Raw genomic sequence first — 21,142 nt, 5'->3', positions numbered from 1 at the left:
CTTGGCTTGTTCTACTGCTTTTACTTTATTTGTAGTTTCTTGGCACTCACATTGACTGATGAGGGTTTTCTTTTGTGCTATGCTGATGGGGTCGCATTGTCTCTAATTGTATGTTATCCTCTTGTTTCAATAAACAGATTTAAAACAAAAAAAATTAAATATCTTCACAGTCTGTTTTTCACACAACAGTTTTCAGTGAACATTTAATGCAACGTCACATACATTATACAGTTCAATAATGGTACCAGAAAAAATGTTTGTCAAAAAATGAGTACTTTCTAATCACATATTATCCTCTAGAAAGAGAAGACTAGCATGGAATACTTTCATAAGTGAGCAGGAAAGTCTGCAAAATTTCCCCTCCTAGACAAAGGTGGTAATCATAGAAACCATATCGTAATAACTTTGGAATCACAGTCCCCTCTTGGCCACCCATGTTACCCCCAGTTTCGTGGGTTTGTTTTTTCCCTTTATCATTATTCCATCCTGTAATGCCCAGGGTCAAGCCAGATGTACCTTCCACGTGCTTTCCAGATACTATGGGTGTTAAGAAACCTCTTTAGCACTGGAAAAACCTTGAACTAAAAAACTATGAGACTGAGGTGTCAACTTGCCCAATCAGGATAGCTGTGTCACAAAAATCTGCTTCCTGGGAGTCATCAAGGGCTATCTTCACCTTAACTAGCATACTTATCTATTGAACCAAGGTGACTTTCGCGGAAACGCCTCCAAGGCCACCTTACAAATGATTTAGTTAGGACATATAAAATAATATGCCAGACCCTATCAGTGACAGGGCGCTTAGGTTATCTTTTTATGCTTCTCCCTAATTTACCGTATGCTCTAGATTATGTTATAGATTCGGATGTAGTCTCATATCGTCTGTGACGGCTGATTCAACTTCCAATCAATTACGGTGTCTGCCCACTTTTCTTGTTGTGCAAATGTGAATCCGTCCGGGCAGGTTCTCCTTACTTCGGATTGCCAAAATGTTGCTTGAGTTCGAAATCCTTTAAAAGACCGAATGCAAGAGGCGTTTGGCAAAACAGGAACAGTCTGTTTAATTAAACGTTACGGCGGCGGAAGAATTACAGGCACGAGGTCTGAGGACTGTCTCAATTTACAATCAGTACATGTCCTTCTTTTATACAATACACAACAGGTTCTAAAAAGGTTCCGGTGTACCGTATATGGTGAAGAATGTTGGTTGCTGCCTTGGGAGTCATAAATTAATGGTTAAATTGTTACTACAGGTGTATCTCGACCTCACGTGTACTCATTGTGGCCAGTGGACAACGTCCAGATGACTGGCATGGGAAGCGTGTGATCACTGCGTGTGCTAGGTCCTGATTGATTATGTGTTCCTAACTCATAAGGCATCTGACTTTTTATGGTGTTTTTAGGAGCACACGTACCCCCTCTCCCCCAGCCATGTGTGCTTTATTGGGGCAGTCTCCTCTGACCATTGTAATGCCGCTGCGCTTCTCTGTGGGATTGATCAAGAGTTTCCTACCCCAGTGGTTGCCTGCCAGCTACGCAATTTCCCATCTGTGACCGAGTAATTAGTAACCCGAGGCCTAGATCTCAGGGCCTGCTTGACTAAATATTTGCGAGTCATAAGTTGATGTGGATTTCAGAACGGGCGATTCTATTAATAACAATTGGATTTCATTTTTATCAATGAACACCTCGATTTCCATATTAACAATGGAATCAATCAGGCTTTTACTCAGGGTAGGGCACGATGTCAAAACTTGCTGCCCTTAACATCTGTATGAGATTCGCCTTTGCTTCCAAAACTACGCTGTATACCTGTTTCGTCTATTTCAAGTCAGCTTTCGATAGGATCCTGTGTGATTTACTATGGCTGGAATTAAGAAACGCTGGGATTCAAACCACCATTCTGAAAGCAATTCAGCTCTTGTATACTGATACATGGCTCCATGTAAAGATGGGAGACGGCACTAAACTCTCACGGAGGATGTACACGACCATGGGTTTGAAGCAGCGGTGTGTTCTCGCCCCGTTATTGTTCAACATTTATATCTCAGACTTGTCATTTGATTTAAATTCCTTAAATGCAAGTCCGCCAAAACTCGGTCTGCCTATGACCCACATTTTTTACACCAACAATTTGCTTCCACGGAGTCAGACGCGGTAGGGCTGCAGCGTCTTTTAAACAGCCTCTCCACCTATACACAGCAGAACAAATTAGAAGTAAACCTTACGAAATCAAAGTAGTTACATTTACGAAGAAAATTAGAACACCTGGCTCTTGGACTATTGGTGGATTCCGGTTTGGGTACCTCACAGTACAAGTATCTCAGAGTGGTATTTTACTCTAGACGCTCCTTTATTCCGCACACGGAGGCCGTGAAGTCAAAGGCTGCCTCCCCAACATCAGGATTTCCACAGTTCCCATGAACTTTGTGCTGTCCCATTTTGGAGCACCTACAGAAGGTGATGGCAGTGAAGCTTGTACCCACTACAGAATATGGCTTTGAAATTACAGGGGAGAAGATGGCAAAACACTTAGGTCTTGGCAATTAACTGGTCTATCTGTTAACATCCAAACACCCAAATCATATTATACAGGCCCAGCTGTGTCTAGAATTTGGTCTCACAAAACCAGCTTGGCTATTAAAACTGCTTTCCTCAAGATGGGTCATGGATTAGGATAAAAATGCTCTCAACTTAGAGGTGAGGCTAAATGACTGTCTATAAAAGACGCAATTCATTCTCTCCACACAGGAAATTTATGGGATGTTCAAGTCTCATCTAAAGAATTTAAAATACACATTAATTAAACCACCAGGTCATTTTCTTTATAAGATGTTAAACCAGCCCTTGTGCGTGGCAAGTCATCAATTCTAATAATCTTTTAAAACCCCAGCCTTATTTAGATCAGGGATATCCATTCCATTTGAAGCAAGAATGTATGTGCTTGCATCTTGGGGCCCAGCGAACTCTGGACCAGATTCCTCCCTGGTCCAGAATAACTGAATTACTATTTTGAGAAAGCAAACATAATGGTAAAGAGTACAAGTAGTGTTAATTACCAGACTTTGCTTCTTACTCTGGTGAATGTATCCTTTTTCTTCTAAAATTGTGCATTTGACTCAGACACGTTTTCGCTGCCGCCAACAAAACAACCCTTGTGCTGAAACTGTTGGAGAGCCTTTTTTCTCTGCCTTCCACTAGAGCGGTACTGTTGCTGTCTGTTAGGCCAGAGTATGTGGTCTAATCATCATCATGTTACTCTTTTTTTCGGTTTTTATGATACTATTTAATTAAAAAGACTTAAACATACAAACATTCAAATGTTAAAACATTCATTAGCTATATAACGAGTATGATCTAATTAAAAAGATGATTTTTTTTTTTAAGTAACCATAAATTAAAACTCTGCAACCCTAAAAAAACACATATGTATCTGGTAAGCTAACTGGCGCTATTAATGTAAGAATATTACGTCTTCTTAAAAACCACTAAATCATGAAAAATCTTGAAACTACAAAAACCAGAGGGGGAGCTGCGTTAGTTTGTAAAATCCTAAGAGCCACCTCGTGATCTAATCCATTTGCCCAGGATGATATCTTAGCTGTCCAGGGGAAAGAACGATCTTGTCTCTTTTTCTGTCTCGCTCTATTCATTTCATGGCTTCTTTAGTAAAAGGACCTCTTTAGGTGAGTAAGGATTTACCTCTGCATAAGAGAAAAATTGCTTGTTTGGATTGTGATATGTTGCCCAATTCTTAATCTATCACACTGCTCCATTATTAATGGAAGGACTTCCAGCACAACTGCATCACAAACCAACTTAATAATTTTCTACCAGTAAACATTCTCCTTTTAGGTTTTGCTTCAACCCATTGTTTCACACTCTATTCATGTGTAATAATGCTCTCCACACTATGCCTAATGGTAGTGCATGCTTACAAGTTTTACTTCAGCTCTCAACTGCTTTTAATGCGGTCACCCCCCAAAACTTTCTCCATCATGTCAAACTCTATAGATATTTGGGCTTGGTGCTAGGATGGTTCAGTTATTTTCAGTGCAGCTGCTTTCAGCGAATCAGCACTGTGCAGACTGAGAAAGCCTGGTTCTAGTGCCTAAAGATGTACCGTAGGTCCTATATTTTGAGTCCTAACTGTTCAGTATGTAGGAGGAAAGACTAGGAGAGTGAATTAACTATTGTGGGCTATCCATGGATTGACATGCCGATGACAACCAAAGATGAGGCTACATACTGTAGGATATCAGGCTTCTAAAACTTGTGTTGGGGTGCACCAAGTTGTAGAAAGCAATTGTCTTTGTTTTTTTTGCAGGGTATGTGAGGCTTAAAGTTTATGTTGAACCTTTTCAAGTGTTAAATATTGTTACACTTTTAAGAAGATTATTTGTTGTGAGTCGTAGTTGTGTTTATCTTTGATAGGGTCAATTTACAGCACAAGTATTTAATTGTGGCCTACGCAATCCATGCAAGGGCTAGACCATAAACCTTGAACATAGTTGATTAATGTGAAACATATGTTTTTGTAGTGTGAATATCCTTAAGCAATCTGTTTCTCTTTGGTAGGTTATCGTCAATTGGGAGCTGGCCGATCTTGGAGAAAGAGAAAAGGCAATGCTAAATTTCGCTCTCCTGATCACTCGCTGTGAGAATATAACCGAGGAGCACTTTAAGAAGTTGGAGGAGCATGGCTTCGACCGTGAAGATGCCTGGGACATAGCCATGATTTCTGCCTTTTTTGCTATGTCAAACCGCATTGCTCACTTAACTGACATGCGTCCAAACACAGAGTTCTACAGTTTGGGTAGAGTGCCCCGAGAAAAGGAAAAAACGGGGGCCTCTTAAAACTTAAAAAATAAAGCAGTATTTTGTGGAACATGATAAAATTCTGGATTCAAGAGTGTGACAAAGAAGAAGGTCTATAGGTTTACCAGCTTTTCCCTCTGACCACAAGATACTTTATCTAAAGTTCATTTATTTTAAAGATCAATAATACACTGGCCTTTGTCATACTGTTTTTGTGACTCAATCAAGTGTAGCTTGTGCAAGTAACCTTAGGTCTTATCATATTTATGCTGTTGGACCTGCGCAGGGTCATAGCTCTTTTGCTCGCCATGCAGCGGGAGGCAAAGATTGTGGAAGTTGACTGACCGCAGAAGGGCACATGAACAGATGATTTCGTATGTTTGGCAGAATTCTTAGGCCACGTGAGACACTCTTAGTTACTTTGAAATTAGGCAACGGATATATATGGTCCATGGTTTGCTTCCTGAACCAGTTTTGAGTAGCATGAAGCTACTCAAGATACTAATTTCTCACTTCCTGTAAAAACAAGATTGAATATGATTGAATGACGTTGTAACCATGCAAATGAAGCCTACCTCTAGTAACAAAAATGGGTGGATATTAATCCTGGCTGCGTTTATTATACTTGACAGTTCGCTTTCATCATCTATAGCACTTAAGTAAATTACGTTGTTTTTGTAGTCGACAAGACAAATTGGTTTCTCTTGTAAGTTGAATGATTAAAATCAGCCTGTGTTGTTTATATTTTTGTGTTGAAGCAGAGCACTCAGCTAGGAAAGTTAATATTGTAGGTTATTGGAATGTGTTGCGACTCTACAATCAAGGATGTGTCTCTTTTAATCTGCATGTTGCAAACAAGTGGCATTGGCTCAGGAAAATGTAAATTAATGATGGATACGTTGTTCAGATGACCAACAGTCAATCTGAAGGGCTTTGTGTTTGGAGCACTGTGACGTGCAGTTTTAGAAACAATTCTGTGCAATCACAAGTCTGCATACACAATCACGTCTGTGTTTACCAGCTTTTATTTTTCGTAAACCATGTTCTACTGCAGATTTAACTTTGAAGTGAAAATGAAAATCGTTTCCCACTTCTTGAATAGTTGACCACAACGCATGATCTATCCCTTAAGCATGGTTGTAATGAGTCTCAAAGTGGATTTGTTGGCAAAATCTATTGGATACCCTCCTGCTCCTGTAGTTCTAATCTGTTACACACATCTTTTATATAGCAGTAATCCTTATCTAATCTTTTTTGTATGTCACTGGTGCTTCTTTGGGGTTAAAATCTAATATTTTTCATAATTGTATCATAAGATATAATAATAATGAAGGAAATAATGCCTTATATTAGTGTTTCCGTATGAGATTATTGTAAATATATTTACAATTTAAATAGAAATATGCTGCAAGATGTTTTAATAAATCGTACTTTCATCTTGTACTTTATACCATCTGTACCTTGTTATTAAACTGCAGGTCAAATATCATCCACTTTTCACTTATCATTTTATTTAACTTGTTTGGTGACCCTAAGATAGTCATGGTTATGGAGGTAGTTTTCGAGTTGACTAGGCATTACTGTCTCACTATGACTGACATCAGTCAACTAGTTGTATCTTGTATCATATTTCAGTAATTGGCGCGACAGGGAAACACATCCATATTGATGGTCTGCCCCATGAAGGCTTAGTATATATGTGGGTGAGGTAGCTTGGAGAATTGTGTTGTGTGTACTCTGCCCCGATCCTCCTTCCTTCGAGCCTGTGTGACCATTAGGATTCCAACATGCAGGGTGGTGATTCTCCACATGTTTCCCAAATAAAAAGAGGGAACTCCTTACAATTCTTTGAGTATGGGCTGCAGCCATTACTGATTCTCCTCCGCAGTATTAGTATGTTGCAACGGAACTCGGTGTTCAATTAATTAATTTCACATAATTTCAGCTCTCTAGCTGTTAGTCTTGTTAAGTCCCAAATAAGAGAATCTAGGTGCCTTATTTTGCAATCTGTGCAGTTCTCAGATGCTTCAGCGCAATCTCCCCCAGTAGCATTTCATCCAACCTACGAACTGAACTGTGGATTGGAGCAGTGGTTCTGGGTAATGTTTTGCAATTGGCCTCAACACCGGACCTTTCACACTCTCCCCAGCAGCACAGGCATCCAGACTGGCAGCCGTCCGGATATATAATTCGACACCTCCTCTGACATATACACACACACACACACCTGGAAACTTCAGCTGCTGATTTTGTTTAAACAACCTGACAAAAGAAAGAAAACTTGTATATTTAGACGAGGAGACATGTCTACTGGGACAATAAAAACTAGCCGTTGAGACCGAACTTACTTATACTGGTATCAGGGAGACACAGGGGTGGGAAGACACATGCACCTGTTAAAGGAAAGGAAAAATACAAAGACACTGGCTCAGGGAGATCAGGATTGGACAGGGAGACAAAGACTAAGGCCCTGATTACCAGTGGGTTGATGTTTTCTAACCCCTGCACAAACTCCTATCCTTGTTAATCAGGTGTGACAAATAGCACCCACGACTCTAACATCTCTGACTTGTGGGCAAAGAAAATGATCGGATAGATGCCAGTCTGGCCACTATTCCCAGATTCCGGAAGTCTGACACGAAGGTTACGAAGTGAGGCTGATGGTGTAGTAAGGGGATGTGGACAAAGACACCATAGCAGAAGGACATTGTCATTGGGCCTGAAAGATGCAAACATTAAAGCAAGGAGGCATGGATGCAAACACGGACAGGAAGACAAATATACACTGGAAGACAGGTAGACATTGTTTATTGAGATATATTTGAACACTTAGGTAACCAGACATGGTCACTGCTGGAAAAAAAATGTCCAGTGAATATTGATTCACAAATACTGGAGAAGGGAGACAGACGTGGACAGTAGAGCTGGGGTATGCGGTTAAGGCCACGTAGAGGCAACAATGCTCGCAAGAGGCAGACAAGGCTACAGGAAATAGTTTGCAAAGACACAAAAACGAGCCAAGGGACAAAGAGACCTGGAATTGACCGGGCTAAAGAAACACGCACACAGACCCTTGGTCAGAGAGACATGAAACAAGTTAGGCAAACAAAATTACATTTAGTCCCAAAGTGAGCAGGAGCACAAAGGTAAGTGATTGTCTGCAAGATGAGTATAAATCAAACCAACAAACTCCACACATTCAGAAAGCATATGAGCTGTGTTCAAAGTATATGGATATTTGTGAGGAAGCAGGAGTCCTATTTATATGCCAATAACATGGACCATCATTTACTTAACAAACAATGCAATTTCAGAAGGAGCTGTGTACCGCAATAGAAGCAGTAAACCAGATTTTTCAGACAAATTGACCTACAGTACTTGGTGGTTCACAGGCTTTGGGACAAATCTGTGAAGTTCAACCTTTCTGTAGTTACATACTTTCTTTACTTTTTCGCTCTGCGTCTATTCTGCATTTGCTTTCAATTCTAATTTCATTAGAAAGTGAAACACATACATTTAAGATTTGTTTTTTTGCCAACTTTGTATTACAACAGCTCCCCTAGATGGCGGTTTTGTTCCTAATTTACAAGACAGCATTGTGGAGCAAGTGGCCTATTAGTAAAATAGCCTAACCTCCTGGCTCGAGCCAAGCCAGGGATTTCTTGGCTTGTCCACTGTTACTGGGTTCTAAGTTACGAAATGGCACTTTTCCCCCTAGATTGTTTGACTCTGACCCTGACATTTCTTACAAAATGCAAGCCTGGTCACTTTTTTTAATGTAAATTTTCCTCAGAACATAAACTTTCAATGTGTATCATTACATGTTTTATTGTATTTCACTCATGTATACTTTTTAATTTAATTTTTTACTTTACTACTTCCAGTGTTTTGTAAAACATTGCATAAAATGATCTAGATCTACAAAATAAAAATAAACCAAACAAGAACATATTGTGTATCATTTGATCTAAATTTCATCACATTATAAGATAAAAAAAATATATCCAATCTCAAGTTATTAGAACCATAGTATCACCTCTTTTAAATCTCCCTTTATGAATACAATCATGTCAATTACTTTTACAGATAAGAGTGAGATTTAGATGTGTTCTGTGAAAGTACTGTCTTTGCCATTGTTGGTGTGAGAATTTCAAGAGCTTGCCTTGGTAATCCAGTTTATCCCCTGCACCTTGGTAATATAGCATCTATTGTTCTCACCACCTTTGGAATTCAACTGTATCTTTTGTTCTTGGATGACCTCTATTCAAGTGGAAAATAAACATTACCATGCTAAGCTTGCCCCTTTTGTTTAACACGCATCTGAAAGGACCAAGGATGCCAAGCTTGAAGGTTCCTGGTGCTGTAATTACAATCTTGGCACCAGGGCTTTGTACAAGTGAGTTCCTGGATATTATTAGACTCTTTGCAGGAATAGCCTGTACTGTGCGAGAATCGCATCTTCTAGTAACCATGAAAGGCAATTTTTCAGACTTTGGACGATCTGACTTATTTCCCTCTTTAAAATCTTCTGTTACCTCTTATACCATTTTCTAAGCATTTGTTTTCTAAGAGAAGATCTCTGCTACTCTGGAATTGCATCATTATTCCATTAGAACATATTTTCCTTTGGCAGCAGAACATTCTCAATTTCAACATTACCTTTTTCATTACATATACTGCTGTTTCCTAAGGGAAAGCTTTTGATGAATTGTAGCTCACACAGTGATCCCAGCAGTATTGAAGATCTTGGCACTATTCTGTTGATCCTAAGTATGACTGGGCGGAACTTGCAGAGTTTCACTCCATGGAATTCCATTGAGTTACGAAAAGTCACAAGATTCCATGGAATACCACCAATGGATAGAAAATACTTCACCTGCCGTTTGGGCTGCTTTTTCCATGCCAGTAGCACATTCTGCGCTGAAAAATCAACACGAGCGGCACCACGTGGTGCACAAGGATGCAGCCGTTTTGTTTTGCCTTCTTCTGTTTGTCTCTGCTGGCTGCCTGCTTCCCTCTTAATCCTATCCAACCCAATCCACCCCCATCCAACCCAATCCACCCCCATCCAATCTCCCAGTTCCCAATCCCAAGTTTTGTTTACTTGTATGCGTTACTGTCTCACTTTCCCCCATGTTTATTTTACATTTTGTGACTTTGTTTTTACTTTTATTTTCCTGACTTGTCCTCCTGTTAGCTTCCCATCCCCATCGGACTACCTCCCATCCGACTCCTCTCATCTCCAATCCTCCCTCCCTAGCTGCAGAAGCAGGCAACACCACCCACACCCCTTGTGTGTGACACAGTTGGGAAGGAGTGCAGCCCTGCCCCATCTTCAGTGAGGCGGAGGTGACAGCATTCATTTTCTGGGTGCAGTGCCATCTCCCCCACATTCTCGCCAGGGGCATCTGGTGCTCTGGGGGCGAGTGTTGAAATGTATGCACTGCAGCACTTGCATCACATGCACCTAGCAGCAGCTGAAGCACCGTTGGGCAGATATCCTGAACAGGGCTAGGTGAGTAAATAATATTTTAGTTTTTTTTAAATTTCTAATACTTTTTTTCCAAGCAGCATGAGCACAGGGTGTGTGTGTGTGTGTGTGTGTGTGTGTGTGTGTGTGTGTGTGTGTGTGTGTGTGTGTGTGTGTGTGTGTGTGTGTGTGTGTGTGTGTGTGTGTGTGTGTGTGTGTGTGTGTGTGTGTGACTGTGACTGTGACTGTGACTGTGACTGTGACTGTGACTGTGACTGTGACTGTGACTGTGACTGTGACTGTGACTATCCTTGTGGGGACTTGGGTGTGATAACACACTCACGCTGTGGGGACCTGAACCCAGGTCCCCACAAGGCAATGTCTTCTAAATGATAAAAAACAATGACTTCAGGAACATCTGTGCCAATTTTTACAACTTTTTTAAAAAAATTACCTTGTGGGGACCTGTGTTTCATCAAGTGTGTTTATATTTCTGCTCAGCTCTGCCCCCGTAGACACTAGGCGGTACTGCAGTCTTAAACACACTTTGCATTTAAACACACTTTGCTGACCAGAAACACCCAGTAGCAGCAGAAAGGACAGATATTTCAAAGGAAAAGCTCCATAAGTTGTGTTTATCCAAATATTTTTCATCCATATTAAACTTTTCTCTATTTATTTAAAATAAAACTTTATTTACATGAAGCTATTGATGTTAGATTTTTTTGTATCTAAAAATTATTAGTGGTTTTATGAACATTGCTAAAAGTAATTTGGGTCAGTTTCAAATCCCAACATTCTTTGCTTTTGCCATTTGATCCTTATTTGTAACTAAACAATGATGGTGCACTACACTGTGATTCAGTATAAACTGAATTGATAATTTTTGTGCACATAACCTACAGGCATCAATGCCTATTGTTACATGTTAATGTCTGTACCAGGAATTCAGAATTGTATGTTGCTTTTCCTCAGTTTACATATTTATATGCACACTGTAATATGTTTTTTTAGATGATGGCTAGATAAGCGAGTGACTAAGCTTCCACTTTGCTATGGGTTACATTCTTGCAGACAGTGAACTGAAGTATGTTCTTATAAAATGAATGAACTTCTTAGAAGATATATATTCCATTATTATCATATTATGCAATTACATTTAAATTGTTTGAATTGCTTAATTTAAAAACTATTCCTAAAGCTTTACAAATAAGCATTGGCAAATCCAATAAGTCTCACCTATGCGATTGCTATTGGCTTTGGCAATGTGTTTTAGCCATGTTGTACACCACTGCGTCTGCTGTTCAGCAAGACTAAAAGTTCATGGGGTGGGGTAGGATAGACTGGAGAGGGGTAGATTGGGGTATAGTGGAATAGGCCAGATTGGGGTAGAGTGGAGCATGGTAGACTGCCATACATTGGAGTGGGGTAGATTGGGGTAGAATGGAGTGGGGTGGATTAGGGTAGATTGGAGTGGGGTGATTGTAGTGGGGTAATTTAGAGTGGTGTAGTTGGGTAGATTAGCGTGGTAGATTGGAGTGGGGGCAAATTGAAGTGGGGTGGGTTGGGGTGGAGTGGGATAGATTGGGTTGGAGTGTGGTGGATTGGGTGGAATATTGTAGACTGGGGTGGAGTGGGGTAGATTGGAGTTGAGTAGATTGGAGTGGGGCAGATAGGAGTAGGGTAGATTGGGTAGATAGGGTGAATTGGAGTGGGTAGATTGGACTGGAGTGGGGTAGATTTGAGTGGCATCTGGTAGTATGGAGTGAAGGCGAGTGGGGTAGATTGGCTAGAGTAGAATATAATGTGGTATATTGGGGTAGACTGGTGTCAAGTAAATTGGGTCGATTGGAGTGGGTAGATTGGACTGAAATGGGGTAGATTACAGTGGCATTTGGTAATCTGGAGTGAAGTGGAGTATGGTAGATTGGGTAGAGTAGAATTGAGTTTGGTTGGTTAGGGTAGAGTGGACTGCAGTGGGGCAGATTGGATTGGACTACATTGGACTGGTGTGGGGTAGATTTGAGTGGCATGTGGTGGTATGGAGCGAGGTTGAGTGGGGTAGATTAAACTTGAGTGTGGTTATTGGAGAAGAGTAGAGTGGGGTGGATTGAGGTAGATTGGAGTGGAGTTGGCATGTGGTAATATGGAGTGTGGTAGATTGGGGTATAGTTGAGTGGGATAGATTGGGTGGATTGGGGTGAGTAGATAGGATTGGAGTGGGGTAGATTTGAGTGGCATGTGGTATTATGGAGTGGAGTGGAGTAGATTGGGTGGATTGGAGTGGGTTACATTGGACTAAAATTCAGTAGATTTGAGTGGCATGTGGTAGTATGCAGTGAAGTGGAGTGGGGTAGCCTGAGTAGAGTGGACTGGAGTGTGGTAGATCGTAGTAGAGTGGAGTGAGGCAAATTGGATGGATTGGAGTGGGGAAGACTCGACTGGGGTAGAGTGGAGTGGGATCGATTACAGTGGGGTGGAGTGGAGTTGGATAGATTACAGTGGAGTGAGCTAGGTTGGGGAAGAGAGGAGTAGAGTAGAGTAGGATAGACTTGAGTGGAGTGAAATGGGATAGATTAACATGGAGTGGAGTGGGGCAGATTGGGTGGATCAGAGTAGGGCAAATTGGAATGGAGTAGGGTAGATTGGAGATTGCCAGACCTTCACTTGACCAAGACTGGTCCTACCCATGCAGTGGGACACACACTGGACCTAATTTTCTCTACTCTCCACTCTCTTCAAGCTAACACCCCAATTTCCCTAATCTGGACCGACCATTTCCTGATACGTTTTCAGATTCCTACCAGGATCAGATCTGCCAAACCTACAGTTCAGAAGGGCATTAGTTTGAGACAATGGAAGCAGATTACTATGGAAACTTCCCAATCTGTTTTTACTGCTCCCAATTTAGACAACTCACAGGACATAAACTCAGCTTTGGCCCTATTCCATGACACCTTTTCAGGAAGCACTTGATATCGCTGCCACTTATAAGTAACTTCCCGCAACAATGTCTAGGCCTAATGCTTCGTGGTACAGAGCTGATCTGAAAAATGACAAAAAAATGCACGGAAATGGAGAGCTACTAAAACAAATACAGACAAACAAACATATAAATCTGCCCTTCGAACCTACCACTGTTAAAGATCACCCTGAAGGCATTTCCTTGTCAACCAAATAGAACAAGCAGGCAATTCCTCCAAAGAAATATTTAAAATCTTATACAACTTTGCTAAACCTCAAGCTTGCTTAGCGGCCATACCTGCTTCTCAACTACTCTGTGACACCTTGCAAGACATTTTCACACTAAAATGGGCAATATTCACAATAGTTTTAATATACTGACTAATGCACCAGACCTTTCTATAACCAATGGGTCACCTCAAACGACTGCATCAGTAATATTGGAAAGATTTAACCCTATCTCTAATACACAGACGCATGACCTGCTGCATAATGCAAAATCTGATTCTCGTTCTGACCTCTGTCCCCCTTATATCATTGCCACTCTCTCTTCTCTTCTTGCTCCAGTTATCACAGTTCTATGCAACCAGTCCCTGACTCAAGCCTCTATTCTGCAACATTGGGAAGCAGCCCAGGTTACATAAATACTGATAAGAATAAATGCAGACCCGAGCAATCCAGCTAACTATTGCCCGAAATTCTTCCTCCCTCTATTGGGTAAAGTTCTGGAGACCCACATCAACAAACAATTGTCTTCGTATATGGAGACTTATGGCCTGTTGGATGCTTCTCAAACAGGTCACAGACCTTCCCACAGCAGGGAGACGACCCTTCTTGCCTCAGCAGATACTATCAGGCTATCCCTTAATGCTGGAAATCCAGCCATGTTGGTTTTGCTTGATCTGTTGGTGGCATCCAATACCATCTCACATTCCATGCTAACACAAAGGTTTTGAACAGATTGGCATCAAGGACGCCGCACTCAACTGGCTGAAGGACTTTCTTATGACAGGGTCTAGACTGTCTCTATTGGCCCTTATCACTCTAAACCACCTGCTTGGACAAGAGGTCCCTCAGGACTCCTCCTTGAGCCCCTCACTTCCTTCCCCTGTCCCCTATTTAATACAGATATTTGCCCTTGCTGTGCCTCCCTTGGAAAGGCATAATGTTTTGGTGCATTCTTAGGTTTACCAGTTTTGGTAAATCTGGTGATGCATCAAAAACCATGGGAGTTGCATGGGAACAGCCAGGCAACTCCTTCCCAGGGCAGAGTAATGCAACGCAGCTATTCGCAATTTCCATTGTGTTACTCCAGATTTTTGGAACCACTCAGCCATGCAAAGTGGCTTTGCATGGCTTCAAAAATCTGACTTGCCACCCAAAAACCCACACAAACACTAAACCCTAAAAGATTATTACCACCCAAAGACCCATACCCACACTAAACCCTAAAAGTTCACTTGCCAACCAAAACCTATGCCTAACCTAAACCCTAAAAAATCTCTTACTACCCAAAAACCTATACCCACCCTAAACCTTAAAAAATCCCTCTCCACCCAAATACCCATAACCACCCTAAATCTAAAAAAATCAGTTGTCACCCAAAAATCCATACCCACCCTGAACGGTAAAAATTATTTTGCCACCCATAACCCCATACAGACCCTAAATCCTAAAAATTACCTTGCCACCCAAACACCCATGCCCACCCTAAACCCTAAAAAGCCCTTCTCACCCAAAAACCTATAATAACCCTAAAAAATACCTTACCAGCCAAAAACCCATACCCACCCTAAAACATAGAAATTCCCTTGCACCCCAAACCCCATACACACACTAAACCCTACAAAAGCCCATATCACTTATAAAAATCATACCCACCCTCCAACCTAAAAAGTCCCTTGCCACCCAAAAACCCACACCCACCCTAAACCCTGAAATTCCCTGGCCACCCAATAACCCATACCCACAATCAACCCTAAAAAGGCCTATGGCTCCCCAAAAACCTACACCCACCCTAAACCCTAAAAAGCTCCTATCACCTAAAAACCTATATTCACACTAAAACCTAAAAAAATACCTTACCACCAAAAACCCATACCCACCCTAAACCATAGAAATCCTCTTGCTACCCAAAAAACCATACCCACCCAAAACCATAAAATTTCCCTTGTCCCCAAAAAACCCACACCCACTCTAAACCCTAAAAATTATCTTGCCAACCAAAAACCCGTACCCGCCCTAAACCCTAAAAATCCCCTTGCCACCCAAAAATCCATACCCATCCAAAACCCTGGAATTTCCCTTGCCCCCCAAAAACCCATACCCACCCTAAACCCTAAAAAATCCGACGTCACCTAAAAACCCATACCCACTTAAACCTAAAAAATCCCTTACCGCTCAAAAACCCATACCCACCCTAAACCCTAAAAAATCCCTTAAGACTCAAAACCCTATACCCATCCTAAACCCTAAAAATTCCCTTGCCCCTCAAAAACCCATACTGACCCTTAAAAAATCCTTGCCACCCAAAAACCCACACAAACACTAAACCCTAAAAGATTATTACCACCCAAAGACCCATACCCACACTAAACCCTAAAAGTTCCCTTGCCACCCAAAACCTATGCCTACCCTAAACTCTAAAAAATCCCTTACCACCCAAATACCCATACACACCATCAACCCTAAAAAATCCCTTACCACTCAAAAACCTATATTCACCCTAAACCCTAAAAATTCCCTTGCCACCTAAAAACCCATACCCATTCAAATCCTTAAGAATTCCCTTGCCACCCAGAAACCCGTACCAACCCTAAACCCTAAAAAAATCCCTTACCACCCAAAAACCCATACCCATCCGAAACCCTATAAAATACTCTTGCCATACAAATGCTAAACCCTAATAAAATCATTATCGCCAAAAACCCATACCCGCCTTAAACCGTAAAGGCTCCCTTCCCACACAAAACCCATACCCACCCTAAAACCTATAAAATTCCATACCACCAAAAAACCCATACCCACCCTAAGACAGCTTACCACCCAAAAACCGATTACCACTCTAAACACAAAAAATTCCTTATCACCCAAAAACCCAAACCCACCCTAGACCTTAAAAATTCTCTTGCCACCCAATAACCCAAACACCCTATAAACCCTACAAAATTCCCTCCCACTAAAAATCTCACACCCACCCTAAACCCTAGAAATTCCCTTGCCACCCAAAAACCCATACGTGCCCTAAAACGTAAAAATGTCCATATCACGTAAAAACGCATACCTACCCTAAAACCTAAAAAATCCCTTGCCACCCAAAAACCATACCCACCCTAAACCCTAAAAATTCCCTTTCCACCCAAAAACCCACCGTAAACCCTAAGAAATCCCATATAACCTAAAAACCCATACCCACCCTAAAACATAAAAAATCCCCTACCACACAAAAACCAATACCCACCTTAAACCCTAAAAATTCCCATGCCACCCAAAAACCCATACCCACCTTTAACCCTAAAAAATACCTTACAACTAAACACCCATACCCACCCTAAACCCTAGGTGTACCTTCCTGCACAAAAGCAATCCGGCTTTCAACGCACGCACCCTTGCACCATGACGCAAAGGTGACTGCGTTTGTGTTAGGCAGCACATTGTGCGCCAGCACAAGGAAAAGACAGGAATGCATCATATAATGTTAAATACAGCGCATTCCTGCCCTTTCCCTATCGTGCAGAGCAGCAAGGTGGGATGCTGCGCTGCTTGATTTCTTGATAAATGTGAACCCAAGAACGTGTGTGTCTAATGCCCTCTTGTTTAGCTGTTCAGTATTGGGAACAGATTGAAAGCAAAGTAGACCTAGATTTACTAAACTTTAATGAGCGAGCACATGCGAATCAATTATAGCAGTGATAAAGTTCCTCTTTAAAAAGGAATTTCTATGTGAAAGTTGATGCAAGCACAGTGACAAATGCAATGCTTTGTATAGCAGGGCAATATCCCTGTGCAAAGAGAGAGGAGGTGATAACAGTAAAAACAACTCTCAGATTCCATGCAAAGCAAGATCAGCCAAAGTCTTGATAAGTAACGTAATAAAATCAGGTGCAAACAATGGACAAAGGAAATTGTACAAAAACGGAAAAGAATTTATGCTGACAACAAAAACATGTGTTCCTTAGCTGCTCCATTTTATGTACATTAGGTCATGAATTTTAGTGTTCCAGTTTCATGCAGCATGAGGAGTTGCACACTCACAATATTTTATGAAGGATGAATACTGATTTAAATGTAATGCAGACTCTTTAGTTTCTCGCCGGAGTATCCCGCCATTATTTGTATTTTCTTCTACTTGTTTAAAATAAAGAGCCAGGACAAAAACATGTAGGAATGAGAATAGTTTACAGAAAACAAGCCCTGACCAATGCAACTGTTCCTATTGACAGTGAGAACCCCAAGCAGCGCTTAATTTAGCCCAGCCAGCGACGTGCAAATGCACGATCGCGCATAACAAAACACTGATTAGCATGACCAGAGGCCATGGCTGTGAAAGTCCCTGAACTTGCTGAAAACCGGCTGGGGGAAGGGCCCTGCTGGAACTGAGCACACCTTTACAAAGCTGGCAGACAGGGCAGCAGTATGACTATCTGGTAAATCTGACAACAGCAACGATGGGGCCGAGTCAATGTATAATAGGCTCTCCGGAATCACCGCTCGGACCTTTTTATGCTCTCACGAAGCAAAGACAGTAAAAATGTCAAGTGGCCTGCCAAACTTTACATTCACCTGGTCACTTAATTGTTGTTTCAATGCTACCTGGTAAATAAACAACGCTTTTCTCTTGCGCAAGCAGCAGCTGTGTTTGTGGTAAGGCTCAGTGACAGGAAAACGTCTTGGTAATAGTTTATTGGAGATATGTGATTGTTTGTTTTGAAATGGGTACATTTTGGATGATTTTCTAATAACTAGATCGTAGCAGTAGCTGTTGCTTTTCTATATTGGCTTTACTAAATTCCCCTGGAGAGAGCGCCTAGCCTTTCCCACCTCCTTTTCTCTTCAAGGGACGGAGAGCAATAGTGAATGATTATACATCAAAATACCTGCGTGGGGTGGTGGCATTGAGGGTGGGGGGATGACATAAATACAATAGATTTCCTTGGCATTTTTTAAATTTAAACAAGAGTATAGATGGAGTGAAATGGGTTACAGAGAAAGGTATGTAGGGAAGAAGGAGAAGTCGGAAAAGTCGAAGTGGAAAATAGAATATGAAAATTAAGATCCATATAGAGGGGAAAGACGAAGAAGGAGGAATTGTAAAGACCTGGAAAACTTACCTCCTAAGAAGACACGTGATAGTGAGGCACGGACAAAGTGTATATTACACTTTGGACAAAGTGTATATTACACTTGATTAATCGTCATAATTTTGGGAATTTCCGATTACACTTTTTATGTAAAATTCCTTAAATTACTCTGTGATGCCACTTCGCATATTCACGAACCATTTGTGGGAAAAAGTTACCATAAACGCACGGTAAAAACAGGACGTGGGTAACTGCTCTTCATGGTGCTATAGTTGTTTTGCACTATTTTTTGCACGAAATGCACTTCACATCAAAAATTGATGCGAGGACACATTTTGAGAAAAAACAATATAGCATAGGATGAAAGATTTGCACTTAATGTAATTTTGTGTAATTTCACAGAAATTTCACATAGTTAAATGACAGCAAATTTCTCACACCCCTATTGATGGCACAGATAGTAAAAAAAACAGAACCCGGTGAGTAAAGAGGCAGGTGCAAATTAAAGGTAAGGGAAGGAGCAACTTCAGGGAGAAAGAAGGGTAGTCAGGAAACAATTCATGTGTGTGAGCCAACAAACTAACAGGGAGATCCGAGCCAGAACCGAGCCAAGGGTCAGCTCTGGCTCCAAGTGCCCATGCATGAGTTGAGCCATGAAAAAAGTTGGCATGCAAATCATGTAACAACAATATAATGCAGTCTCTCCAAAATGCACTTTTTAACATACTGAAGGGTTTCATTTTACAGTTAGATTATTTCACTAAACAGAGAGGCATTTATTAAAAATGATAGTTATTGAACTTGAAATTATAAACATTCCTGCCCTCTCTTGACCAGTCTCTTCGGGTAGCCCCTTTGTACAAGTCGGTCGCTCAGCTCCTCAGATTCCTGCATGAAGTCTTCTTTCTTGGAGCAGTTCCAATGGATCCTCAGGAACTGCCCGAAGGGCAAATTGTCCCATAGGCCCCTCAGGTGGTGGCTATTGTAGTGAAGTAATGAATTGCGTTCCGATGGCTTCCGATATAATGTAGTGTATAATAAATTGTTCTCATTCCTGATGGTGATATCAAGGAAGTCAATCTTGTCTGAGTCACAGTGTATGGTGAACTGAATATCCTCGCTCCTCTGATTCAGCCATGAATGAAAATTGCCGAGCTCAACTGAATCAGCGGTCCAGATCATCAAGATGTCGTCTATGTAATGCCTCCACAAAGTAACCCGAGTGTGATAAGGGTTACTTGTGCAGAATACGTGTGAATGTTCAAAATGGTCCATAAAAATATCGCTAGGTCTGCAGCAAAGGCCGCCCCCATCAGTACACCTTTAGTCTGAAGGTAAAAATGGCCTTGGAAAAAGAAGAAATTCTGCATCATTGCGATACAGAGTAGTTTGATAATAAACTCAGTAGGTACAGCCACGGGTGATGTTCTCCGTTCCAGGGCTATCTTCATCACTTCAAGGGCCTGTTCTTGGGGTATACTGATGTAGAGTGACATGATGTCTAGGGTCACTAGAAGTTGTTGGACCAGGTCGATAGGTTGCTGGTCCACTAGGTTGATCATCTCCATCGTATCCCTTACGTATGCCTTAGTTGTTTCTGCAATGGGCTTAAGAAAGAAGTCCACGTATCTACACAGAGGTTCGAGTAGAGATCCGCAACCTGAAACGATGGGTCATCCAGGCGGGTTCTCCATATCCTTGTAGATCTTAGGTAATGTGTAAATTGTTCGGTGGAGAGGCTGCTGTTGATTTAGAAACAGAAATTCCAAGTTGGAGAGGAATCCTTGCTCTACACCCTCCTTTGTGATTTCCAAGATCGCTTTCTCCAGTTGTTTTGTGGGGTCTGACCTCAGTCTCCTATAGCTGATTCCATCTTGCAATTGGTTGAAGATCTCAGTTGTGTATTTGGTAACATCCTGCACTACAATAGCACCGCCCTTGTCAGCTGGCTTAATCATGATTTCCTTATTCTGCTTCAAGGACACTACGGCTTCTCTTTCCGTTTTGGTGACGTTGTAGTTAACGTTTTTTTTTTGTCTTTAACCCCTTCAGTGCCCGCCCCTTTCCCCGCCCTGTGCCGGCCGTTGCATTAGCGGGCGGGGTCTATGACGAGCTGGACTCGTCATGGGCACAGCGCAACCGCGGCCCATGACGAGTCCAGCTCGTCATGGGCACTGAAGGGGTTAAGAACCTTGGAAACATCTCCCAACACAACGCTCTCATAAGCTAGAATTTTACTGGTCATGGCATGGGACGGTGGGACAAAAGTAGATGGTATCCTCAATCCTAACTGGGAAGTCACCCCGGTGCAGGAGATTGTCTGAAGAAATAGCGTAAGCAAATCTTCCTCAAAAAACGGTTGAGCTCTGTCTTTATGGTGAAGTGATTCGGATGGGCAGTGGGCACAAAGGAAAGACCTCTGCTCAACACCTTAGTATCTTCTTCTTTGAGAGTGTAAGAGCCGATGTTCACTATTGGGTTCTCCGGTTGTTTTACCACCTGTAGACCCTGCGGCGGGTTTGAATCTCTCCATGGCTCTCTGGTTGGAACCGGACCTGTTTCTGTGCTCTCAAGCAGCCTACTTTAATTT

General features: G+C 41.6%; 1 protein-coding gene across 2 annotated transcripts in view; it reads left to right on the top strand.

Moving 5' to 3' along the window:
* Nucleotides 1-8,765, top strand: part of LOC146866492 (uncharacterized) — a 123,838-nt gene extending 115,073 nt beyond the window's left edge. For both annotated transcript variants that reach the window (XM_085636586.1, XM_085636585.1), the window contains exon 5: nucleotides 4,579-8,765. In XM_085636586.1, the coding sequence (XP_085492712.1) occupies nucleotides 4,579-4,857 (279 nt within the window). In that variant the 3' untranslated portion in view covers nucleotides 4,858-8,765. The remainder of the gene's footprint in view (nucleotides 1-4,578) is intronic.
* Nucleotides 8,766-21,142: the final 12,377 nt, after the last annotated feature.

This window comes from Triturus cristatus, chromosome 2_1 (genome assembly GCF_964204655.1).
Source record: "Triturus cristatus chromosome 2_1, aTriCri1.1, whole genome shotgun sequence".
Lineage (NCBI taxonomy): Eukaryota > Metazoa > Chordata > Amphibia > Caudata > Salamandridae > Triturus > Triturus cristatus.
The sequence above is the reverse complement of the archived record's forward strand: the minus strand, read 5'-3'. Positions and strand labels throughout refer to the sequence as shown.